Here is a 22,170-nt window from a genome sequence, read left to right as displayed (position 1 = left end):
CAAAATACCCATTTGACACCCAATTAAGACCTATATAGAGGCTTAGTTGGGTTTGACTAGATTTTTCTGTCCTTATGTAAAATAAGATCGTTGTGAGCTATAGCTGCCCATTAAGACAGGCAGAAACTGTGATCAAGTTTAAATAAAAAATAAATGCTGCAGTTACTTCTATTCTTAAAATGCATTCAAAGGGATACCAATAGTTGTGTGACCACTGATGTTGTAAAAAAAGAAAAAGAAAAAAGAAAGAAAAACGGACAAACAAAAAATGTCTTAAATAAGGATTTTTCCACCTCTAAACACATGTACTGACATTAAAGTTCGGGTTAGAAAAAAAATCAACGTGAGAATATCCTGCTGCAATAAAAAAAGTGTATTTTTAAAGTATTTTCACACTAATTACATCTGTTTATTTTATACAAAAAAAAGCGAAAATGATAAACGAACAAAACAAACAAAAAAAGAGAATCGCTATTCTTCTGTCAGAAATATTCAGCAGCGTATAATGATAATAGCAAAACGTCAAATAACGCACTGTTTCACGTAAGGACCGAGCCGTGGTGCATGCAGAGTGCTGAAAAAATCCAAGAAGTGACAGAAGTTTATTTAAATATTAGAAATAAGAGGGAGGGGGCGGGGCTAAGAGAAAGCGACTGCAGGTGGAGGGAGAGAGAGAGAGAGAGAGAGAGAGAGAGAGAGGGCGCATAAAGAGGGGGAAAGGGCAGTTTAGTGGAGTGCCTGAGAAGAATCCACACTCTGACAGCAGTCCTGCTAAAAAAAAAAAACATTGAACCACCCCGACAAAATCCCCGGTTTTAAACTTACGAGGTCCTCCCCTGAAGACTCTGGGTCTGGCGTCGCGTCGCCCTGTCGGATAGCGCTCATCAGTTTCCCACCTCCCATTCCCTGTCTGGGTCTGCTGGGCATCACTTCCGACGGGATGTTCTCGCTGTGAACATGGAGTTTCCCCGTCCTCTGCTGGCACATACCTCCCGCCGTCTCCTCCGCCGCTCCAGTTCTCCCAGCACCGCTGACCGGCTCCCGGCCGCCTCCGCTCCGCAGCTCGGCAGTGTTTCGGGGCCACCGCAGACCCGGTGGGCGGCTCTGGACTCCCAGGAGCCTGCGGGACTGCACCGAGAGACGAGCACCTGACAGACAGGTGAGGCTGCGCGAGCTCCTGGGCTCTCTCTCTCTCTCTCTCTCTCTCTCTCTCTCTCTGTCGGTGCGTTTTACTGGACGTGCATGCAGGATCAGGCTCCTGCTGTGAGCTCATCTCTGATAAAGGCTTAAACAACATCTGTGAACCCGTTGTCCTTTTTAACCTTAAATAAACTTGCAGCGTAGTCTTGATTTCTTTAAATCAAACGTCCATTTACATTTAACTCACCTACATATATTGTTTTTGACGAATCTATATTCTGTTGTTTTTTTTTTTAGTGCCCTCCTCATTTCTAAGCACGAATCACACATTTGGGCAGCGAGGAACATCTCAAGGTCTCTTCCCAAGTTAGTATCCACAGAATATGAATCATCCACTTGTCTAGTCAGCATCTTTCTAAATCTGTCGGCATGACACAACTTGATCTGATGGTAGCATTTGACCTTTTTTTATGTTAATGCATTCAAATCTAACTCTGTTTGAGAGACCGGCTGTGACTGGGCCAACTTCTTCCATGGCTGCAGGCTTATGGCGTCTAGCTAAAGTGTTCATGGCAATAGCAACAAGACAATTCAACGTGCTTTACCCGAAGAGCACATAAGCAAGGAAAACATTAAAAAGTATGTGGCAGGAAAGGAAAGAAAAAAGCTGGGGTACAGACTAAAATTAAGGATGTTTCCGTTAATAGTTGTAATTGGAAAAGTCAAAACTCTAAACAAATGGATTTTTGACCTTGCTTTAAAGAAACTGAGCGTTTCAGCATTTGTGCAGTTTTTATAGGAGTTTGTCCCAGACGAGTGGAGCATAAAAACCAAATGCTGTGTCAGATTCCAGACAGAAACCCCTTCCAAACATTTCCACAACGTATCAAGTTACCTCCAGTGTTTTCTGTGACAGATCGACATTTTGAAGGGGGGGGGGGGGGGGTCTAATTTGAAAATAAAAGAAACAAATAATTTATTCTGACACCCCTAAATAACATCCAGTGCAAGCAGCAAGGTTACTTAATTAAAAGAGTCAAGCTGTGTGTAATTTAATCTCAGTACTGATGCGACTGTTCTGTGAAGGTCTCGGAGGTTTATTAAACAGTATAGGTTTACAAAACAGCAAGGAACCCAGCAGGCAGGTCGATGAATATGTTGTGTAGAAGTTTAACTTCAAATATCTAAAAGAAAACAGTGTTTTATTTGGAGTTTACGTAATAGATCCACACGTAGCGCATAATTGTGAAATGGAAGGCTAATAAAAACAAGGTTTTCAGTATTTGTACGGAACAAAAATGACTTTTCCTGGTAGGTGAATACAAAAAGCAACGATCATAGAAGCAGCCAAGAGGCTTACAGTTATTCTGGAGGCGCTGCAGAAATCCATAGCTTAACTATTGGTTGTATTCTCTACAAATCTAGCCTTTTTAAACAAGTGGCAATAAATCACGCTACTACTGCACATCACCCTGTACAAAACTTCTTCAGATGGAAACACGGTGGTGGCAGCATCATGCTGTGGGCATGCTTTTCCTCAGCTGAGACATGGAAGCTGGTCAGAGTTGATAGGAAGATGAAGGAAGCTCAATACAGGGGATGTCCTGGCAGACATTCACCATTCAGAAGGACAGCAGCCCCAAACACAGAGCTAGAGATACACTGGAAAGGTTAAAGCATAAATATATGTTCAAATGGACCAGTCAAAGTCCAAATGCAAATCCAACTGAAAATGAGTGAAAAGAGTTGAGGAGTGATATTTGCAGATACTCTACATCCATTCTGACTGAGCTTTAGTTATTTTCCAAAGAACAATGGACAGTTACTTTGTGCTGGGGTCTATCGCACAATCCCAATAGAATATGTTGAAGTTTGTGATTGTAATGTGACAAATTGTCAAAGCTGAATTAATGAGTTGGTTTTTTTTTTATCGGTCAAGCTTCTGAAGATGTTAAAATTAACTTTGATCTTTCCCAAACGGGTAGTTGTGGCCTAATTATTAGAGAAGGGTGCACGTTCCCTGGTTCAAATCCCACAGACTTCCACTCTGGGTCCCTTAGCAAGACTCTTAGCCCCAGAATGCTCCCAAGGCACCACACAGTGGCAGCACACTGCTCTCTAAAGAGGGATGGCTAAACGCAGAGAACACATTTCCTTAGAATGTATTTTGCAATGACAAATAAAGAAAATTATTTTTACGATCAATATTGCTTTTATTACTAAAAGAGCTGTCTATATTTGTGTCTATTGTTTGTTGTTGTTGTTGTTGTTGTTGTTGTTTTTTTAAAAGCTTGGCAGAATTTGAAACTTTGGTAGTTGGCTTATGAGATTTTTCACATAATATCATATATCAAGTCCTATTGACATACAAGAATGAGATCTGACTCGCATGGAAAACAGAGAGGCCCTAGAGCCTTCATTTCCCACAACATGATTAAGTTTGTTTTCTGCTGATAAACGACTCAGAAGAGGGAGAGCACTTTACTGTGGTCTGCTGCAGTTGAGACTTTTGTACATTTTGTTCTATGTTTTAAGAAACTTAAACCTAATTTAATTAATGACGAGCATATCTTGCCGTATCATGTTTTTTTTGTTTTTTTTATAAAGAGTCCTTAATCTGAGCTGTAAGTAAGCTGTAAGCGCTCTCGAATCTCCGCAGAGAACTAACCAATTACCCTGACTGGTGAAAGTATTCTTCTAAAGGGGTACAGATCATTACTGACACAGAGGCTATTATAAAACCCACTCACTGAGTGTTAAATCCGCTGGTGGATTAGTTAGTTATGTAAAGCTCCAAGCTTAGATCACTCAAAAGTACTACTGTACCTCTTAGCCAAAAATATGCTCTCCTCTTTCGTTTTATTGCTTTTTACTGAGGTAGGCCAAGCCTAAAATCAATGTTCATGAGTTTTACGGTTCTGGTCAAAAGTCGTCAGCAATAATGTCAGATTCTTCTTGTGCTTTTAAGGATGCTTTTGTACTATAGTTTTTAAACGTGGGCAGACAATTTCACATACTTTTAAAAATAAGAATTGGGGGCAAAAATTTCAATTCCTTTTTGAATTTCTCTCACACACACCGTGAAAAATGGCTAAGGTATATTCTCCTCAACGATACTTGGATAAATGTCCTTTAGCAAGAAGTTGAGGAACCACATGATCTTTGTTGAAATCAAAACACCAAACTGGAAATTTGACCACTCTTCTTATTGCATCGATAAATTAGTTTCCTGCCGTTTAAGCACAGCCCGTACATTTTCATTAAAATGTCATTTTTCATTAAAATGACATTTTAATGAAAAATTAAAAGTTAGTCTTCTTTGTCTATTTCAAAATCAGTTGTGACATTTTGGATCATTGTCTCGTTGTCTTCAACTACCTGTTGATTTGAACTTAAATGATATAATTTGGAAGTAGTTCTCCATCTTCTTCGTCATTTCATCCACTTTGTGCAGTACACACTGCCATTTGAAGCCACACAGGCCCTCTGCACAATGCTACCATCACCATGCTTGACAATTAGATCAATGTTTTTAAGTTTGATCCAAATATATTTCTTGTCATTGTGGTCAAATAGGTCACCTTTTCTCTTGTCTGGCCAAAAAAAATAAATTTCTCCAGAGGACTTTTGACTTCTCCGTGTAGACGGCTGCAAATTTCAGTTGAGATTGAAAGACATTGATTTTTGCAGCTAGTGCTTCTTTTCGGACCTATAAACTCACTCCGTGTTGATGTCAAGCTTTGCTTCACAGTGAACGGTGTCAAAGGTGTTCGAGCATCTTCCAGCTAATGATGGGATTGGGTCTTGTTGATTCCTGGATTGTTACTCAACACCACAATCCCTTTCCTTTCATCTGAGGTGGGAAGTTTCAGTCAGATTGTTGAAACTTGGATAATAGCAGGTGTTCCAACATGGCAAGGATCCCAAAATGATCCCAAACACACATGATCCAGCTGGTTTTGGAAAGTGAAGGGAAAACGATTGGATGTACAGTCCACTCAAAAAGTAAAATATAATTTTTTTTCCCCCCATTACATTGCTTACATTAACCTTCCTGAATTGTCCTCCCAAAGCCCCAACCTCAATCATATTGAACATTTGTAGACTGTGCTTAAAATCCCAGTATTGTGGATGGAAATAAATCAATTTGAACTCTACCAAATCCTGACAAGAAATGTGGTCCTATTCAGATAAAATAATATCTTATTCTTGTTGGGGGCATACAAAAAGCACATGATTGAAGTTTAACTTTGTACGGAACATTTAATGAAATGTATAAGGGTATATTTCAGCCTATATGAGTAACTTTACTCCTTATGTCCTTATAGTTACTGTGGATTAGAGTAAATCCACAATAAATTTAAACTTTTCAATCTCCAGTTCTTGTTTTTAAAATATTTGAAATTGTATTGTGGTAAAGTAATTCTGCTATGGAATAAAAGAGCATGATTAACAACCGAACTATTATGACATTCATGACTATTATGCACAAATGTGCGTCTGACTAGAACTGTATGAAACCTTTCTACGGATTCTCATGGTTCTGGAGGGTTTTGTTTCTCCGAGTGTTGGAAAGATTTATTCACTCTGATGGACGTGTGAATGTGTGAGTTTGTATACTTGTTTATCAGATGCAATTTCACACCTGCTCACTCGCCTTTTACTTCTGGATCATCTCCCACACGACCCTCTCGTTTCCACATAGCGTCCATCTCAGCCGTCTCTTTTCATCAATCAGTTTGTCTCTTATCTCTTTATTTGGCAGCTTAACGTGACTGAAGGAGATCTTTTTTTTTCCTATTAAGAACAAGACATAAAAAGAAGAAAAAAGTCAATATCCAACAACAGGGACAAAAATTCAGGTAGATCAAAAGCCTGTGAAGGAAGTTGCATTAAATGAGACTGTGTGTATTTACTTATGGCCAAATACTGCAAAATGCACAGTAATATGGCAAACAATCAGCTTAAATGACAGCAAAATGTTTAAAGAAGCTTGATTTTTCTTCCCGTTAAAGGGGTTTTTTCCTCTCCACTGTTACTATATACATGCTCTGTATGAGGGATTGCTGCAAAGTCAACAACACGATGCAGGCGACTGTTCACTGTTGCTACAGGCTCTTTCAAGAGCAGTGATTGCTGCAAGTCAATGACTCAATGTAACCTAGTTTCCTTTACTATAAAACCTTTAAACCCTTCTGCCGGTATGATTACATTGAATTAACTTTTGTAAAGTGCTTTGAGATAACATTCATTGTGAATTGGTGCTCTATAAATTAATTGAATGGAATTAATGTCTCATTTTCAAGACTGAAAGCGTTTTAGTAGTTTAATGCATGGTTTGACAACCAGAGATATGAAATAATTTTTTTTGGTCTCCTCGCTATCCGCTGGATAGATATAGTTATGTGAACCCCAATAAAGGATACTTCCCATCAGGAAGAAACTCAGAGTAGCTGTAATCTTAATCTGTCAGATTTCATAAGAGTCAACTGGTTCAAATAGAGATCAGAGATATGATTGATACGAATATGATTTAATATAAAATCTTCAGAAAAAACAAACACACTTTTGGAGGCAATTTGAGCATTTTTATCTTTAATAGTTAAGTCCAAAAATATTCATGCCACTGGAAGAATTGGATTCAGTATTATTATTTTTTATTGAACCTAGGAGTTTTTTTTTTACATTGAAAACATGACCGGCATCTCTCAAAAGATGATAAAACAATTCAAAAAGAGTATTAATAAAAGATTTCTGTTTCTAATTTACACTGTCTCAAAGAATGGCGTGATGAAAACTATTTAAACCTTTCTCAGTAATTAGTGAAACATATTTGAATCGCATTACAGCAATAGAACCCCTTATTTTGTTGTGACCAGCTTTTTGCATGTTTCCTGTTATTTTGATGATCTGTCTTTGGTGATGTGCTCCAATGATGAGGTTGGAGGGTCTCATTGCCCTCACTCTAATGTATACCTCCCTTAACAGATTGTTCTGATTGGGAGTAAAATTAACATTCTGAAGTCCACTTTGTCTAAAACACAGAAATACACTTTCTTTTCGCTCGACTTGTTAGTAAACAAAGCGCTTGGGTTTATATTTACAATAACAAGACCACATGACCAGAAGAACGATATTGTGCATGCGCACAAAGAGTAAACAAGGAGAAGCAATGGAGCCGAACGGGTCAGAAACGCCCAGTGGAGGTGTGAAAAGAGAGTACAAGATCAAGTGTGAAAAAGCACAACTTTTTTTTTTTTTATCAGGTTTGTCTTGGATCACACCAAGCTGTAACTTTACTGTGAGGCATTGCAGAACCGTCTACTGGCTCTTACAGTGGCTCTGTCAATTGAAATCATCTTGCTCTCTGATAGATCTGCACCACTGCCAGCACGGTGCAAAAATTATTTTCAGGCCCAAAAAGAACTAAGTAAACACTATCAGGACAAATGTTTGGTGTATATTATTTTATTCAAAAATTAATGTTTTGTGTTTTTTTTTCTTTTTTTTTTTTTAATAGTCATAGTATGTGACTAGATTTTAGATATTGAAAAAGATACCTATAATAATAACCACTCCAAAAATGTTTTAAGCGATGAGCAACTTCCAGACATAAGCGAGTTTTCTACATGGCAGCAATAGCAACATTTGAGTGTCTTTTTGAGGCGCTTATTTGGATTTCGGGTCCTAGCTTTGCTGAGTTTTTGCAACCACTCTGCTTTTATGTTTTGAAAAATCTTTGTGAAAGCATATCAATATGTTGCTGCCGCTTTGAGCCCGTCTGAATAGATGTTTTAACTTTGTTCGGCTTCGGAGCAGACAGAGCTGTTTGCACAAAGAGCTGATCTGTGATTGAGTGAAACAAAGCGTTAAATTAGTACTATTGAGTGCGGTTATTCTCTCTGCTCGCCATCCATGCTTCTTTGCTACATGGTGTTTTTCTTGCTTTTGTCTTTTTGGTAAAGAGATGTTTCGCTGCTTCTCCAAACCAACTTTTATCATAGTTTTCCATACCCTTCAATGTATTTTATTGAAATTTAATGTACTTGACCAACACAAAGTAGTTATGAATCGAAATTAAACAGGTTTGCTGCTTTAATTTATTTTCTTTTGGTGGTGGGGTAAATCTGACTGCATATTTATTCAGCTCCCTTTACTCCGACATCCTTAAATAAAATCCAGTGCAACCAGCTGCGTTCAGAGCTGATTTGATAGGCATGCAGAGACGTGTTTAGTTTAATCTCAGTATAAATGCAGGTGCTCTGTGAAGACCTCAGAAGTTAGAACATTAGTGAACAAACGTGAAGACCGAGGAACACATCAGACAGGTCAGGCATAAAGTTGTGCAGAATTTTATCTCTAGACGCTATTTAATCAGTGATCCAAAGATGGAAACCGCAATGCACAACTGGAAAGCTACCAAAGCATACACCAAAACTCTCCAGCAGGCGTTAAAATGTTTTTGCAAAGTTGAAGTTGTTTTGAATTTCGCTGTTTCCATCAACGTTTTCTAATGCGATACATCAAAATGCACATAAAAATATTGAAGGAAACACGGCTAATGTAAATTTATTTTGTTGTTGCGTGGTTCCAATTTAGTGTATTCTGTATAGCGGGCAGTATTGTTATGGCACTTAAAATTGGTGTTGGTCTTGGTGTTAAGCCACAAGTTTAGTCTTAACTACAACACTAGTTAGCTGCCCTAATACATTTTCCAACTCTTTTGTTTTCCCCAACTTATGTGTGTTGGTAATGACAGACATAAACCCATGGTAAAAAAAAAAATACAGATTCTTTTACAGACTAAGGGGAAACCAAATGTAGCTGGGGACCTATATGGCCTCTTTAATTTTCTACTTTAGACAGATGTAACATACATTCTAGTAAACCTTAAAGGTGGTTATTAAATTTAACCAAAATTACCATTTAAGTACAAACACAGATCTTAATGTCTTTTTTTTTCTGAGCTTCAGTTTATATAGAAAATATCAATAAATCAAAATATTAAAGCTAGCAATGCACTTCTAAAAGCTTTGAGGGAAAACTTAGTGCTATTGCATCAACCTTAAGCCAAACCTTAACTTCTGACATGGAATACATGAATATATTTTTTTAATTGATATTTCAGATTAGGCAGTCATTTTCTCTGTTTACTTAAGAAATACAAAGCATTTAAAATAAGCCCTTATGATCCTTCCTCAGGTAGTCAAATATTCAGTGTCATTCTTTGGTTAGGCTTTTTAGCCAACAGCGTTTTAACAACCTTAGAACAACAATACAATCATATTCAATAAATTAGTGTGTTCTGATGACCCTCATTTGTCAAATTAAAAGTACCTTTTGAAAGTAATATTTAGAGTTATTAAACATAGTATTCATTAAGCCCACATTTATGTATCAAAATGTTTTTTTTTTTTATTGGTCTGATGTAATATTGTAATCTTAAATGGTGTGTTTCCATTAGCTGTAAGCGGAACATAATCATAATTAACAGAAATAAAAACATGAAAACACCAGTCGCTGTGTAATTTATCTGCATAATGTGTTTCACTTGTGATTACTGTAGTAAATTAACTTTTCAATGATATTCATTTTTATTGAATATGAATACAGATGTTTATGTGTGGACAACAATCCCCTTTTTAAAAAGGAAGGGAAATTATTATTTTTTTCTTTAAAAAAGTAGTTGGCGGATTGAACAGTTTGAGAACTGAGAAATACTTTTACCAGAAGAGACTGTCTATTCTGTTCTTGCGTTCAGCATTTTAGTTGCTTTGCAGGCTGTGGTCATTGTTATCTAATTCTCCTCTTCATGATGCGACGTAACCCACAGAACTCATATCCACTTTCTGTCTGTTCATCTGAGGTGAGCTGTTCCCAGCAGACTTGGCAGCATTCCTGCACAGACTTGATTTATGGCTTTCTCTTTGCATAATACAGTTTTGAGGTTGCACAGGCAGATTGTGTTTGGTGACAATGGTTGTCTGGGGTGCTTCTGATCCCATGTGGCTAAATCCCACCCGGCATGACCCTGAGTAGCACGGTGGCATTTGGAAGAACCCACACGTCCGAAGGGAATTGTGAGCCTCGAACCTTTATCTTCTCAGTTCTCACCATTCCCAAATATTTTCACAATATAGCAGTTCTGGAATACTTGTTCTTCCATTTTTAATTTCTCTTTGATTTTTAGAAAAGATACTTAAAGTTGTTCCGTTCATATCTAAACTTCCAGACCATTACTTGTGAACGATTCATCCCTTTTTTTTGCCACTCCCCCCTTTTTTTTTTTTAAGCAAGGCAAGTTTATTTGTATAGCACATTTCAGTACAAGGACAAAGCAAATTGCTTTACATTAAAACATACGAACATAAAAACAGAATACAAGCAAGTAAGGTTTAGGTGGGCAATCACATTTTTGGAGGTTTGTGCTTTTTCATTTACAGATGGATGCTCTTTGAGATACTACAAGCTTGTGATGATGTTTTGTAACCTAATGCTGCTTTAAATCTTTTAATGACTTTTGTGTTCCTCGGTTTTGTTCACTTGTATTTTCTAACAAACCTCTGATGCATTAAAAAAAAGATGAGATTAAATTGGAGTCTATTTACTAAGTAGGTGACGTCTGAAGATAGCTGTTTGCACATGATTTTATTGAGGGGTATCAGAATATAATACAAATGAAAATCCCTGGCCTTCTTTTGTAATCTTTTTTTTTTTTTAAATTGGTCATTATTTTCCCTCCATTTGTCTTATGTGCCACTGCACTGCTTTGCGTTTCTATAACACTTCAAATTTCATAAGTAAAAACTAAGGGTTTGTTGTTGTAAAACGACAAACCCTTAGAAAAAAATTCAAAAGGTTTAACACTTTTTGGAAGACACTGTGTCCAGCATTACAGTAGATAACCTCTTTTAAACAACAAGTATCTATTTAATTTCTTAATACCGGTATTAAATATTGACTGTGCACACTAGAGACATGTTTGAAATGCATAAGCTGTAGAGGGGAAAAAAATGCTGGTACACTCACTGGTGTTGTTTGAAAGTAGCCTCAACGCTGATGTGACAGGAAAAACAATGGAGCTTGTTAGCATTCACCTGCTGGTCGACGGGCGTTGGAGTCACAGAGCTGTGACCTGGGAGGGTCAGAGTATTTTTGGGGGAGAACCGGCGGGCAGAAAGAGGTCATCGGCACTCAGAGAGTCCAAACACTGAGAGACCAGAGGCAGTTTTGGCTCCTAAACAGAGACCAAGATCCTCTTCATTCGTTGTGAATGGCTGCTTTTTATCATTCATCTGAGTGACTCACACATACAGTTAATCGTAATCCTGAAAAAGATTTTTCTAAAGGTTTGCAGGGGTAAAATAATGATGAGAGGATAAAGATGAGATAAAGTCCTGCTGAAGCAGGGAGTGAGTGGTCCCTAGCCAATCCACGTTAGCAATAACTTGGCTTCCACAAATGGAAAAAAACTTGGTGAAAGTTACACTTCTAAAATGTAATATCTCATTAAACCGACAGCCTACCTGGTATTTTAGCATCTCTATTTAGGTAGATGAATGATCAGCTTCCTTTGCGAATAGTAGTTAGCGTCACATTTAGCAAATGCTGCTGGTGTTGTAATCTTGAGCGAGAACAGGCTCAGTTTGGCTGCGACTTTATTCCCAGATGCCAACTCCTGAGCCAAATTGAACGCAGCGACACTTATTGTAGGATAATAGAAACGTTAGGTCCTCATCATTTATTAAAAAAAAGAAAAATGCAACTTCAGAACAAAAGCACATGAGGACGAGAGGAAGGCTTAATGCAGTGGTGCTTCCTCCCTCCCAGTAGTTCAATTATGCAGAAGAGTCTACTGTTGCCCAAATGAAAATAAGTTACTACTTATTGCTACAGTGCTGACTACATTTATTGGCAATCCTGCTGTTGATAGTGTTAAATTCCTCTCCTATTGCAGAAGCAGAATCGCAAAGTTTTTTTTTTTTTTTAATAATATCCAATATTTAATTTAAATATATTTATTCTGTAGGGAGAAAAATATCTTGTTGAGAAATAATTGGTTTTCATGAAATCACTCTAGTTGCATATGTGTCGGCAGTTCATCTGTAAATATGGGGTAAAACCCATTTTTGTAAGTGACACATAGCTTAATCTTATCCTATAACATTTCACAATGTCGGATCATTCAAAGATAGATCTTTGATTACTTCTCCTTACATAATCTCTTAAGATTGTCCAGAGCCCAGCCCTCTTTCACTCTCCCACCCAACAGGTAATCTATGGGATTTATGAGTATGGGCTGAATTAGCTGTGGAAGAAGGTTGATTTTTGTGTCTGCTTAACTGTTTTTTTTTTGTGTTGATTTGGCCATAGGTTTTGGTTCAGTATCCTGTGGAAATGCCCAATAGTAACCGTTATCAGTGTATTTATCGAGTCCATAAAATAATAAAAAAAATTCTTATATTTCAGGGTCCATGATGCTATGCACTCCGTCAAAGTTCCCAGGGCCTGTGAACAAGGAAATAGACCCACAGGATCATGGATCCTCCACCATTCTGAACAATGGAGATTAAATTGTTTTTGACGTTTCATCCTTTGTTTCAAATCAAACACACAGAGTGTTCCGTTGCAGAGAAAGAACCCTGAATATTAGTCCCTTGTGATTAAAGCACATGGATGCAGTTAGCTCGCCAGTAGAATTGAGCAAACTCTATACGATGTGTTTTATTGTAGAGCAGAAAAGTCTGTTCTCTGGCATCTCACCCTAACTGCTGGTTACCGTATAGATGGTGTCTAGAGGTTTTTCTTTACAGAGACCTGGTGGCCCCAAGATGCCACTCTTTGCTGTGGATTTCTAAGATTTATTGATTTTACTTTTCCTTCCTACTCGCTGTGCACGGTAGCAAGATAAATATGGCTCCTCATCCAGCTTAGCTGCCAGTGACAAGATAGGGGAAATACACGGGCCTTTGTCGTATGTCATTTATATAACCTGGGGAAATAGAAAATCAATAGTGCTAATGAGTTTCAACTTTAAAAAGTCGAGCTTAAATTACAATGAAATGCTATATCTATATAGCACATATCTGTCCCACTAGCTTTGTTTAAATGTTTTTTTTTTATGTGGTATTCAATTCCTCCATTTGAATAATGTTCCTGAATTAAGGAACAATGGTTTTTGCTGTCAGAATATCCCACTGAATACAAGCTGAATTTATTTAAGACTCTTTACACATCTATTTTTAAGGGGTGCCACTGACTGTGGCTGGCACTGTATATAACCGTATATCCAGAACGACGGTAGCCCTCCTGCAACATCAGAAATGCAAAAGCCTTCTAATCTCCTCTGTTGTCCAACCCTGAAGGGAATCGAGGGGCAGTGAGGGAAAGGGAGTCGGGGTTTTTTTTTTTTGCTTCATCTTCCATCTTTTGCTTTCAGCAATTGGTCATTCTTCAACTCATCCGTCATGTCTGCTAATCTCTCCCAACGTGTCTCTCATCTCGCTGCCTCTGTAACTTTTTATTAATGTGCTCTCACCTCCACTGTGGCTTTGGGCTAAATGAATTACGTTTTTTTTTTTTTTTTTTCACTTTTCCTCCACTTGCCCTTTTTACTCTTTTTGCTTCTTTTCTTGCTTTTCCCTCCTCTTATTTTTCATCTGCCCACCCACTCACCTTTTTTTGTATGCTATTTATGCATCCATCACCCCCTACTTGAATCCTCTGTGCCCTTGTTGGTTCTGCAGTTTGCCCTTGCCTTGTGTTCAGTGTATTGTCCAGAGTTTGTTGTGCTCTCTGATGCCACCATTTAAGCAAGCAGACCTGTGCTAGTCAAGGCCCGCGGCGTGCTTGCACACACACACACACACACACACACACACACACACACACACACACACACACACACACACACACACACACACAGACACACACATGCCCCTCCACCCTCAATCACCTCAGAAAGTCCTTACCATAGCACTGTCTCATCACTGTACCAGCACTGTGTGAAAGTAAATCTGTGTGTGTGTGTGTGTGTGTGTGTGGCTGTCTTTGTGAATTAGTTTTCACTTTACACTATGTCAGGGTGAAATAATGTGTAATGCATGCTCAGCAGATAACTGGTGAGGAAAAGTGCTGTTTTCATTACAATCACCCACAAACACACATCTGCAAACATAAAGGGAACCGCAGGTTTTGTTATGATTTCGTAATTACTTTGTGAAAATAAAAAAAGTCAAATTATTCTCAAGAGTATTTTCCTTTTATATACCTGTCCACTGCTGTTACCTCCTCCGTTTCTCTTTGAACCCTTCTTTGTTGTTTGTCCTTTGGATTTTTATTAAACGTCTGCTTTATTAATGGGCCCTCCTGACTACCTTGACTCATATTCTTTGTCTTTTTGTTTCTAATTCATTAAGGACAGACCGGTTTAATCAAGGCCACCAGCTAAAACTCCACTGGATATACCATTGATTGGATATGAAGCGTTTAATAGCCATTACTAACTTCAATCAGCATGGGAAACGGAGAAGCTGAAGTGGTGTTGGTATATAATGGGCTGCCATCCTGATGTATGTCTGGAAAATAACTCAATCAATCACTAAACTGTGTTGAGTAGCATCAACAAGCTCTCACATGGGGAAAAAAAACATATTAAGTACCCTCATATTTACAATAATTCAGGACATGATGGAATTTAGAGAATCCTTTAAATTCCTCAATAAATCCCGCCTTTTTTATTACAGTATCTGCAAAAACTACCCCCTTACTTAAAACTGCCAATATTCTTACCTGTTACATGAGCTCAAATCTTTAATTTCATATTTAATGGTTTGTTTTTGTGGCTAATGAGAGCAAATTTGGCTTGTTTCTTCCCGAAAATGCAATACTTTGTATTTCTGGTTTTCTTATTAGAGATTCATGTGATCGTGACATTATAGGAAATGCAGTATTGCTAATTTAAGGCATGAAAATTTTTTTTTAAACTCTGATATTATCCAAATTGTGCCCTCCACAATAAAATGCAGATTTCTCATAAAGATCCAAACAAAAGCTTTAAAATAAATCCCTGTTATGGGTCTTTGGTACTTAAATCGGACAAACAATGCTCATCATGACAAATTATGAATTTACTGAATATGTGTGCATATGTGTGTTTCAGCAAGTACCAATGCATCTGTAATTATTTCTAAATTTATATATTGCAACACACTGCTGTCTTTTTTTGAATTGCATATTCTCCTGTCTTTCTCATTCTGATAAGCGATTTTGATAGATTTTTAAACTACACATATTATTCATACTCACATCTCTGCAAACAGATACCCAAACTTAGCCACTTTAATTTATCAGCACTGCAGTGCTTCTAAATGCTTCAAACCCCTAACCAGCTTTTCTCTCATTTGCACTAACAGCGCTGGGAAAACGGACACCGTCTGGAGATATTGGGACGGTGACAGTCTTAAAAGGACTTAAAGTCAAGGGGTGTTTATTGATTCAATGGAAAACAAGCTGTGAGAATAGTTCTATGTGGCGCAGTGACTCACTTATATTATAGCTGATTTTAAAATGTACTTTGGGAAGATAAAGGCTAACTAAAGGTGTACTTTTTAATCACTGCTGCACTTTATACTGTAATTTACAAGCTGTATGCAACAAAATTTCGTTCTGTATGCACTCTGTACATTCAACATGACTAATAAAGTTGTCTAAGTCTAATATAAAAATGTATTATTGAAACATGGCATTTTTACTCTTTTTCTGGCCTATTGCTTTATTTGACAAATAATAAAAAAAAAACAGACTCCAGATTTGTGAACGTAGCTTTCACAATGTTTCGATTGGCTGCTATTCCCTATGAGCCTGCCTTTAGCTGCTGCCAAAAGCAGTTATTTTCTCTGGTGGATAAGCGAACTGGTGCTAGGTTGGCAAAAGTTTTTCAGGGCCAGAGCTTGCTTTGATGGAAACACAAAAAACAGATGCTAAGTAAGCTCAGGCATCAGTTTGGCACTTGAGCCGGTTTGGTGGACAGGGCCCTCAAGATCCTATAAGCTCTTTGGCCCTCAGCCCAAAGGGCACACTCAATTTTTTTCCACTTGTGAACTATGTTCTCAGACTAAAATGAGTGCCATCCTTGCTACTTCATGCTCAGCCGTGAACTGCTGTGTTGCATTCATAAAGGTGACCTTTTTGGTTGTGGCCTGAAGCAGCTAACAGAACCTTTTCTGATGAGACCTTGTGTTTCCCAAACCAGACACCCTCTTCTCCCCATCTATATTTTGAGATCCCTTCCCCATGCACCACAAACATGATTGATGACAAGGGTCATCCCTAGCAGAGTAAAACCTGCACAACATACACTGGAGAAACCTCGACTGTGCCGAGAAACCGCACGGTTGGGGTTATAAGCTCCCCCCCCCCCAGAATTTTTATCCAACTCGTACAGTTTAAAACATCTTCTACCAAATACAATATCATGCATTTTCCCTCCGAGAACATATACGTTCATGTTCTTTGACGCAAAAGCTTTTATGATTAAGACAAATTTCCTCATAGGACAATAAATGTAATATTTTTCATGTCTCCTACTGTCTTACAGGTCCATGATTTCCCCTCTCTATCAGGACCATGGGGGCTCGGTGGTGTGGCCTCACACTTTCTCGTGCTCCTCTTCCTCCCAGGGCCTCCATCGGGAGTTATGCTACAGTTCTCCCCGAATCAGCGGGAGCAGCGTTGGCCCGAACCCCAACTACTATCATACCGTGTATGACATCAAGGTGGAGGAGTATAGCGAGCTGCCTTTCTCCGGTGGAGAAAGCGTGGATGGGGATCCCTTTGGGCAGGGCACCTTGCCCCTTGTCACCAGCAACAATGACCCAACAGTTCCACTCATTCGCCGGAGGGGGGGGACGGTGGATTACCGGGACGTCATCCTGGCCCACCAAGCACACAAGCTGCACAACACGCCGCAGGCCAAGAGGAAACAGTGGGAGTAAGTAATGGTCCCGATTTCATAGCACCGCGGTTGTGTGATTCATGTAGACGGCTATAGATAAAGTTTGTTGACCTAGTATACAGCACTTTGCAAAAGTTTAAAATACCCCTAGTAACTTCATATCTCTTTTACAGAGTCAGATTTCTACCTAATCTATGAAAGGTTCTGCATCAATTTACACCCCACCCCCTCCCCTAAATTAAATTTTTGGACTTGGACTGGCTTTTCTTTATTTTTCTAACCATTTATATCCAGACAGTATGTGCACAGCTACACATTTGCAGGACAAAAGAAGAAGTATCAGTCCCGAAAATGTATCTACAGATGGACATCATCTTTAGTTTTTAAGTTTTCTTGATAAACGTTTAACAAGAAAATGTTTCATGCTAAAACATAGTCATTACTCTATCAGACAACAAAAATGTAAACAAATTGTGTCTGTGTCACAGACTATTAGCATTATGAAACAGTTTAAAATGGATCCCTAAGTCGTCTGTTATGTATACACACAAACCTGGTTTATCTCATGAGTTAAGGTCATACTTAAATGGCTTCAGAAGGTTCTGGGTCAATTTCCACTTTGCCAAATTGAGCCCAAGCATTGCCATTTTGTCCCTTTCTACTTTCGTTTTTGACATATAAACAAAACTATTTTGTACCCATGTATGCGTTATTTCTCCTGGGGGTTGTCATGAGATGTTGAGTTAGACCCAATCACAGGCAGAAGGCTGACAGGGTCATAAGTAGATATTTTGATTTGAAATTAAATTAACTCAACAACCGGACATATGGAGGGAAACACAATAGGAGCTGGCGAGAAGACGCGTGGAATAGTAATAGATTAGTCCGACAATTGAACGGGAAACCAAAATTACTAATATTGAGGACGGTGATTACTGGTTAGTCTAATTAAGTCAATGTACTGCAGCTGTGAAGGAGAAGGAGCCAAATTCATGGAGAGATAATGATTAACAACATGAACACCCAAGGCAAATGCAGAAATCAGGGAAACCTTTAGCTTAAGGGTGTGCCCTTAGGCTTTGACATGACTCTCTGCAACTGTGAACTTGAGCCACATCATAAACAAGCCAGCACCCAATTTTTTTTTAGTTTTTTAGTTTTTTTTAGCTCAGGCGAAAAACCAGATCCCACTTGGAGAGATATGGTTTTCACTACAGCCTGTTAGAGGGCAGAACCATGCTGGTTTATACACTCAGAAGAGGAAAGAAGAAAAGAGAGAATTTAGTAATTCTTTTTTTTTTCCACCAGGATCAACATAGATTTTGCATCCTTGTTGACCTTGAGAAATAAATTATACACGCTGGGAAAACAGAACTCTCTTCCCATACACTATTTCTTTAAGACAAACTTGGCCGCTATTTTTCTCCCTCTGCCTGTAATCTGATCCGTCATCTGTAATATTGATCTGGTCAGGGCAGTAGCAGAGCGGGTTGTTAATCAGTGTCAGCTGTTTTGGTGTTAATAAAATTAACAATAGGGGCAGTAAAGGGTGAAATATGAGACAACCCCAAAAATAGGAAATGTTTGGCAGGGGCAGGCAATTGACATTTTTTACCTCCTTGTTTTTTATTTGTCTTTCCTTTTTTTTTTGTTATTTACTGCTTCTCAGTAGTTTTGCATTTGACCAGGATCAGTGTCTCTACTGGTAGCATGAGACAATACCTGGACCCCTACAGAGGTATCACAGACGGTCCAACTCCACCACGAATGACACATCAATACCTGCCGTTGCCAGAAGGTTTGCTGTGTCTCCCTGCACAGCCTCAAGAGCATGAATGAGAATCTAGGAGACAGGCAGTTACTCTAGGAGAGCTGGACAGGGTGTCGGAGGTCCTTAACCCATCAGCAGCACCGCTATCCTGCTCCTTTGTGCAAGGAGGAACGGGATGAGCGCTGCCAGAGCCCTACAAAGTGACCTCCAGCATGCTGCTGTCATGAAGGTCTTTAACCAGACCATTAGAGACAGACCTCAAATGTGTTCACTTTTCAGTTAAATTCTACAGGATGTATAAAATGCATTAAATGTGGAAAAAAAGTTTTGAAATTGATTTGTGTATTCTTTTCAATTTGTTTTTTCAATTCACAAAAACCTGGCAGTTTCTCAAGAGTTGGTGTGTTTTCTAAATCCGCTGTATTAACCAACACATGGTTGATGTGCCTGACTGGGGACAGGCATTGAGAATTAGCCTTAGCTAAAATGTTGTAGTGTGTGACATGATTCATGAAACATACTTGTCCCTATCAAATAAACAAATGGAAAAAAAAGTGTCTGAGGGCCATGTCTCCTTTTTACTCCCAGAAAACTCAGATATGAGAGGACAAACCAGTGGAAATACAAAATGGTGACGGTGGGAATTGACCAGCACCTAATTTAGGCGAAAGAAGTCCCAATGCATAAAACAAAATAAAAGAAATGACTGAAACAAAATGAAAAACTGCAGACCTTTCCAATTTCCAAACCCAAACTTTCAAAGAGCCATTGAAAGCCTAAAGAAAAACCATTTGAGAAGACTGTAAAGGATCAGAATAAAATGTTACGCAATGGCAGTTTGGACTCAAGACTTTTACAAAGTGCTTCTTTGCTGTTACCTTTGGAGAGTTTTTCAGCGGTGCTACCTTTTTAAGTGTGCTTTTTATTTGTTTGGTTTTGATGCATTTGATTGAAAAATGATTTATTCTGTATGTCTGCAGATTCCTCATGAGAGCCACTTTACCCATCAGCCTCGTTGTTGCTAATCTAGAGTAGGAAGTATTTGTTTTTGTATGTGGGCCCAAAAACGGCGCACCAATCGCTGCCCAGGCCTGACCCAGAAACAAAAAGTGCTCCCTATATTATCTGATTTCTGAAAGAAATGCTGTGCTTGGAGCTTCTTGGTAGCAACGGTAATATCCCTCTTAATGTTTTATGCATTTATGCTTTTTAAAATTAAACGTCTATCCATAAAGTATTGAATGTTCTTTATCTAATGATCTGACAATTTGTTACTAATGAGTAGGTCTGAGTCATAATATTATCCCTTTTAGTATTTACCAGGTAATAATTTGACCATTACTGTCTTTGTGAAAATTAGAGTGTGAGATAAGTGAAAAATCAAGTGAAGAATGCAAATAGTGTTGTACACGTTTATGGGAAAATAACTGGAGTCAAAGCAACTGATATTGATTTAAGTGTAATTTGCAGGATACATGGGCTTTCCGTTCTTATCATCCATCTGTCCCCCTCTCACAGCCTGTCATGTCCTCTTTCTTTAGTAGTATTGTGTATTACCCAGTGAACTCAGAGCATCTTATATGTGCAAAGCACATAGTTTGAGTTACCAAATGAAGGAGACCTTCATGTATAATGAGATGTATTACTGTTTATCTGGATCAACAGCAGTTGTTATCTAAGGGTATTTAGCCGTAGTATTGGACAGTGTTGATAAGGTTGATGTTAAAAAATAATTCTTATTTGTTTTTATAATTTCAGTAAATTATTTTCAGTTTTTATTAATATATGTGACAAAACTGGGAATGTTAATGTGATTCACAGGACCAAAAAAAATAAAAATAAATCTAGCATAAAAAAAGATTTACATACCTTCGGGTCATTTTCCAAATAGCCCACATTCTCTGTAGCTTTTTAAATTGTGAGTCGAAGATTTGCCATGTAAAGCAAGCTAAAAAATGCATTATTCATAAAATAACACGGTTATAGAACTAATAATATACTTTCCAATGCAAGTGACCGTGGGAGTAATTCAAATAAGCAGAACAGTCAGCCCAGATGTTCCTGCTGCTATCTGGAGTTATCCTCCCACCAGCACTCAACAGAAGTTGAGTTTGTCCATCACATGTCCTTGAGACCGCCGAGCGTTGAGATTTGTGACAGAGGTGATGAGTGGGGACAGAGAAAGACCTCTATTCTCCCTCTATTCTCTCCCCCCCCCCCCCCCCCCCCCCCCACAAGCAAACAAGCAGAAAGACAGGCAGCCAGACAGCTGCTGACATGGTTGAAGATCAGACCAGGTGTGTCAGCAAAGCCTTGGGGGATGAAGCTGATTTTAATCCAACACGACAGGTTAAAACTCCACTTACCGTGTCATTCAGTAGATGGACAGATGGACAGTTGGTCGATGGGCTTGACAGAGTTTGTTAGCCTCTGGTCCCCTAGATGTGACTGTTTCTCACTCTTTATGTCTCACCATCCCCTGTAATGCAGCCACATTCTCTGTGATCATCAACTCTGCTGATCACCCCGAAACGTAAAACGGCGCAGCGGGACTAATGGTTACGACCGCTCATCCGTCCTCTGCCGTCTTCCTTTTTGTAATTGTGATTCAGAGCATTTTAGCTGAATCCGTGACAATCGCTGAGCTTTTTCACTCAAACTGGTACAAATAAAACACAGGATTGTTGTATGAAGTTCTGGGTCCTCTTTGACCCTCTTTGTCGACCTCATGCCGAATCAACATTCCTCACTTATATTTTTAGAAGGCAAATATTATATAAAAGTCATGTTTTTATAAAATACATTCACCATCATGTCCAGATGCAACCATCTGGACATGATGAGCGGTTTGTTGCTGCTGCTGCTGCTGTATCGTGTTTAAACCCTTACAATAATAGACATTTCCACATAAAAAGCCTTGAGATTAGTGCTGGACGATAATTCAATAACAATATATATCGATATACCTTTTATTTTCTTCCTTTTGCATTTTAGCCATGCTACATAAATTACAGTCACTACATCCTCCCAACCAATCACAAACACAGACCCAGGAACGCTCCGTGACCAAGCCCTGCCCCCTTCAAAGAGTTCAGAGAGAACGCTTTCTTTTATCTTTTTTAAATAATTGCAGTTTTGGTAAAAAGTTGATTGAATAAAAGGTTGAGTTTGAATTCAGTGTTTGTGTGTTCTGCATCTAAAAATAGGTTGCCAAGCAACAGCATTAAATGGCCAGGGCTGCACTTTAAATATATGTTTTGAATTTGTTGATAATTATCCATATCGATCAATATGGTTTCTATTT

The 22,170-nt window shown here is 38.5% G+C and overlaps 1 protein-coding gene across 1 annotated transcript in view; it reads left to right on the top strand.

Moving 5' to 3' along the window:
- Window positions 1-678: 678 nt before the first annotated feature.
- The window catches only part of LOC118565414 (voltage-dependent P/Q-type calcium channel subunit alpha-1A-like), a 106,502-nt gene continuing 85,010 nt past the window's right edge, over window positions 679-22,170 (top strand). Inside the window, exons 1-2 of the mRNA XM_036145849.1 lie at window positions 679-1,159; window positions 16,739-17,131. Coding sequence (XP_036001742.1) covers window positions 16,743-17,131 — 389 coding nt within the window. The 5' untranslated portion in view covers window positions 679-1,159; window positions 16,739-16,742. The remainder of the gene's footprint in view (window positions 1,160-16,738; window positions 17,132-22,170) is intronic.

This window comes from Fundulus heteroclitus, chromosome 13 (assembly GCF_011125445.2).
Source record: "Fundulus heteroclitus isolate FHET01 chromosome 13, MU-UCD_Fhet_4.1, whole genome shotgun sequence".
Lineage (NCBI taxonomy): Eukaryota > Metazoa > Chordata > Actinopteri > Cyprinodontiformes > Fundulidae > Fundulus > Fundulus heteroclitus.
Note: the sequence above shows the minus strand (reverse complement) of the source record. Positions and strands in the feature narration are given on the sequence as shown.